The sequence below is a fragment of the Bidens hawaiensis genome, unplaced genomic scaffold (assembly GCF_021521415.1).
Source record: "Bidens hawaiensis isolate Kalapana, Puna unplaced genomic scaffold, B.hawaiensis_p1.1 tig00020557_1, whole genome shotgun sequence".
Taxonomy (NCBI): Eukaryota; Viridiplantae; Streptophyta; class Magnoliopsida; order Asterales; family Asteraceae; genus Bidens; species Bidens hawaiensis.
The window spans coordinates 353,112-356,834 of NW_027493148.1; the positions used below are offsets into that span (position 1 = coordinate 353,112).

General features: G+C 32.6%; 1 protein-coding gene across 1 annotated transcript; it reads left to right on the forward strand.

Annotated features, from left to right (window-relative positions):
• The first annotated feature begins 433 nt into the window (after positions 1–433).
• On the forward strand, positions 434–3,498 carry LOC143561135 (vesicle transport protein GOT1-like). Its single transcript, XM_077049267.1, has 7 exons — positions 434–606; positions 860–951; positions 2,589–2,680; positions 2,769–2,849; positions 2,926–3,023; positions 3,109–3,190; positions 3,277–3,498. Exons 2-7 carry the CDS (start codon positions 921–923, stop codon positions 3,313–3,315), a joined length of 423 nt encoding a protein of 140 aa, XP_076905382.1. The 5' UTR covers positions 434–606; positions 860–920; the 3' UTR covers positions 3,316–3,498.
• The last annotated feature ends 225 nt before the right edge of the window (positions 3,499–3,723 follow it).

Consider the following 3,723-nt stretch of genomic DNA (forward strand, 5'->3'; position numbering starts at 1 on the left):
AATGAAAATCCCAAAATGCGTAAATGCATGGATGCAAAACGGATAAATTGTAGCCAAAATGCATAAATGGAAACCAAAATTGCATAAATGTATAACAAACAAAGAAATATAAGCCAAAACGAAGAAGTCGTAGCCAAAATGCATAAATGAAAGCTCTAATGCACAAATGAAAGCCAAAATGCACCAATGAAATCCAAAATACATAAATAAAGCCCAAATACTTTAATGGGAACCAAAGTGCATAAATGTAACGCCAAAAGAAGAAATTGAAGCCAAAATGCATGAATGAAAGCTGAAATACATAAATAAAAGCCAAAACACATCACATGCTTGGCCTTTTCGGTCTCTAATACGGTCTGAAAACACCCCAGCTTATGCCCATCAAAAAGAAAACAATATCACCTCTTCTCCAAGCCACAAAGGTAAAAGTATAGGGAGTCAAATTGTCAATACACGTTAATACCAAAACCACCACATCACCTTAACCGATTAGAAGAACACGATAATAATATTCAACCATAAATGAGTGAAACACACACACGCACTATTACTAATCCACCATAGCTAGATCTCTTCGTCTCTAATTACCTGACCTAATTTCCGCAGGTTATTCATTATCACTTATTATTACCAAGTTTTGACCTAAAATGTTGAAGATCTGATGTTCAATTGATTTTGTTTATGTTTAATTTGCTTATTTCATTGCTGATTCGAATGATGATTTGGATTTTGGATTTCGAACCCTAGGTTTATGTGGACCTGAATTTATAGGGTTTAGATTGATTTTAGTGTTTCTGTATTGATATTTGATGAGTTTTGTTAAGCAGATTTGAATTATATTTGTTTAATTTTGGTTCAGTTTGTTGAGGGTGATTTGATTGGGCGTTTGGCGTTTGGAGGATTTCATTTGATTAGGCGAAATGGTTGGCTTCGAGATGGACGACTGGAAAAGTGACTCGTTTTACTACCTTTTTTTATATTGTTCTCATTACGTAATAATTTGATGATGTATAATCGATTGTATCTTAATGTTTATTTATGTGAAGCTGAAATGGAGATGTGAACTAGTAGACTTTTAGAACTTAGTTTACATGGGGAGGGATCATGAGAGAACTTGAGAATTTCGTATTATATATACGTGTTATAATGCTATGTGTAATGCTTATATGTATCAGTATATACAACTACTGCATATATGTGGTATGCCAACATTTTACTGCATATATGTAGTATACTAATATCATATGAATAGTGTATATATATATATATAGCCAGGGCCGTCTCTGACGTGTCAAAAAAATTTTGGCCCAAAGGCGAAATAAAATTTTAGGCCTTAAGTAAAAAGTTTTTTTTTTTTTTGTTTAAACATTTAAATGGGCTTATCTGGTTATGATTTCGGTTGTGTAAAAAAAGGTTTATGTCTCAAGTGAGACTAGAACCCACAACCTTTTGGTAGAGAGTGATACACCTTTTCCGCTACCCCAAGCTAGTGGTTGTGTAATTGACTTTAAAAATTAAAATTACATATTGTTTATATAAAAAGATATATACATTTTAAAACAAATCAGGCCTAGCAGGGTGTCGGGCCGGGGGCAGTCGACAACCCCCCCCCCCCCCCCCAGCATATATGTAATATGGAGTTCTGTATTTTTCTTACAAAGATCGAGTTCTTTCATCATCCTGTCCCTGGTTTATATATAATAGACATATATTTGCCATCTAAGATTTGGTCTGATTTGTCTAACTTTAATGTATATCATTTGAGGCTGTGACACAAGTGTTCTTTTTTTTACTTATTTAAATATCATTTGAATATTTAAATATCATTTGAATATCAAAATGATTACTCATATACAGACACTAAACCACATAAGTACAGTACCTGATGATGATAGAATCAAGGTTTTACTTTCTTGTGTTTACCAAAAAGAAAGTTATGAGGCATATAAACCTATTGCACAAGCTGATTTGAGCCAACTGTAAATACAAAAATTTAGTTCTATTCAACCTAGAGGTTTAAATCATAATTGGTTACCCAAACTGAAACCGCTTATGTTACCATATAGATTTGGTCTGTTTTGTCTTAACCAGTTAACCGTAATGCATATAATTTGAGGCTGTGATACGGTGTTCTAGTTTTGCTTATTAGAAATTCAAAAAGACAACTTATCTACAGGCACTAAACCGCATAAGTACAGTATCTGATGATGATAGTTATTAGAATCCAAGTTTTATTTTCTTGTGTTTACCAAAAAGAAAGTTATGAAGCATAGAAAGTTATTACACAAGCTGATTTAAGCCAACTGAAAATACAAAAGGATATATGATTCACAAAGGTATTGACTTACAATTCTTGTGCAAAGTTAGACTTGATGGTTACTGAAATCTTATTGGAATTCAAGATCTGCAAGAACATGTCGTGTTTTATATCAGTAGCATATAATTAAGCTTATATTGCATGTATTAAAAAGTCTGTTTGGAATTCAAGATCTGCAAGAACATGTTATTCGTGTTTTATATCTGTAGCATACAACTAAGCTTATATTACATGTATTAAATGTAAAACTATTCTGTTTTTAATGAAACAGAGATTGGGCTGGGATTGACTGGATTTGGTGTTTTCTTCTCATTTCTCGGGATCATTTTCTTCTTTGACAAGGGATTACTTGCCATTGGAAATGTTGGTGTCTTTCATTGCTATCTCAGTTTCTTTTTGCTTATTATTATAAATTTGTTATAATGATCAATTCATTGTGGTAATGAATCAGATATTGTTCATCTCGGGAGTGATAATGACAATTGGTGTCAAGTCCTCTTTGCAGTTCTTCATGAGACGCAACAACTTTAAGGTTTCAATGTCTTGTAATTATTTGTGTGTCTTCATTATAATTACTATAACTAATTTTGGGTTGAAATCTTGCGCAGGGTATTATTTCATTTGGTATTGGCTTCTTCTTTGTGATAATTGGATGGCCTGTAATAGGAATGGCTGCAGAGACTTATGGTTTCATTATACTATTCAGGTTAGTTAGATTTGATATCATGATTGGTTACGTTTATACTGCTATAAGATTTACATTTGGTTGCTTACTATGCACTTTTTTGCAGTGGTTTCTGGCCCACACTTTCGGTTTTTGTGCAGAAGATTCCTGTTATCGGTTGGATCTTTCAACAGCCTTTTATTAGATCGGTATGTTTCTCCCACTCTTATCGTTATCATTCAACGTCTTGGTATTTAACTGAGATCAATACGTTATTTGTTTGTTTTTCTTACAGTTCTTGGACCGTTATCGTGGCAAAAGGGCGCCTGTATGAAATTAAATCTGGGCTTGGCCAAAAATGTTGCGAAAGATGGCATAAACATGTATGAAATTAAATGCAGGTTTTGAATGTTTGGTTGCTGTGGTTCTTTTATTCAGTTTGTTCAATATTAGATATCATAGTGTGTAAAGATCTCAATGGATTTGGATTTTTGGTCATAAATTTGGTATTATGGTATGTTGGGTGTTTAGCCAAACTGGTTATTGATATAATATATTATTAGGAAAAGAAAACCATCATCGACATCATCCATTACTCATCTTTCCAAAATCTTCTATGGTATCAACTTGACCATTTCACATAATATGTATGTTTTTTACTAATTTACAATTACAAATATTGCCCTTTATAATATTGACTTGGTTCTTTATTGAAATGCTAATACCATAACAAAATTAACAA

Coding starts and splice junctions, on each gene's coding strand:
- LOC143561135 (XM_077049267.1), top strand. CDS start 921: ATGGTTGGCTTCGAGATGGACGACTGGAAAA. Junction 2,681..2,768: donor GATTACTTGCCATTGGAAAT/GTTGGTGTCTTT, acceptor GTAATGAATCAG/ATATTGTTCATCTCGGGAGT. Junction 2,850..2,925: donor TGAGACGCAACAACTTTAAG/GTTTCAATGTCT, acceptor AATCTTGCGCAG/GGTATTATTTCATTTGGTAT.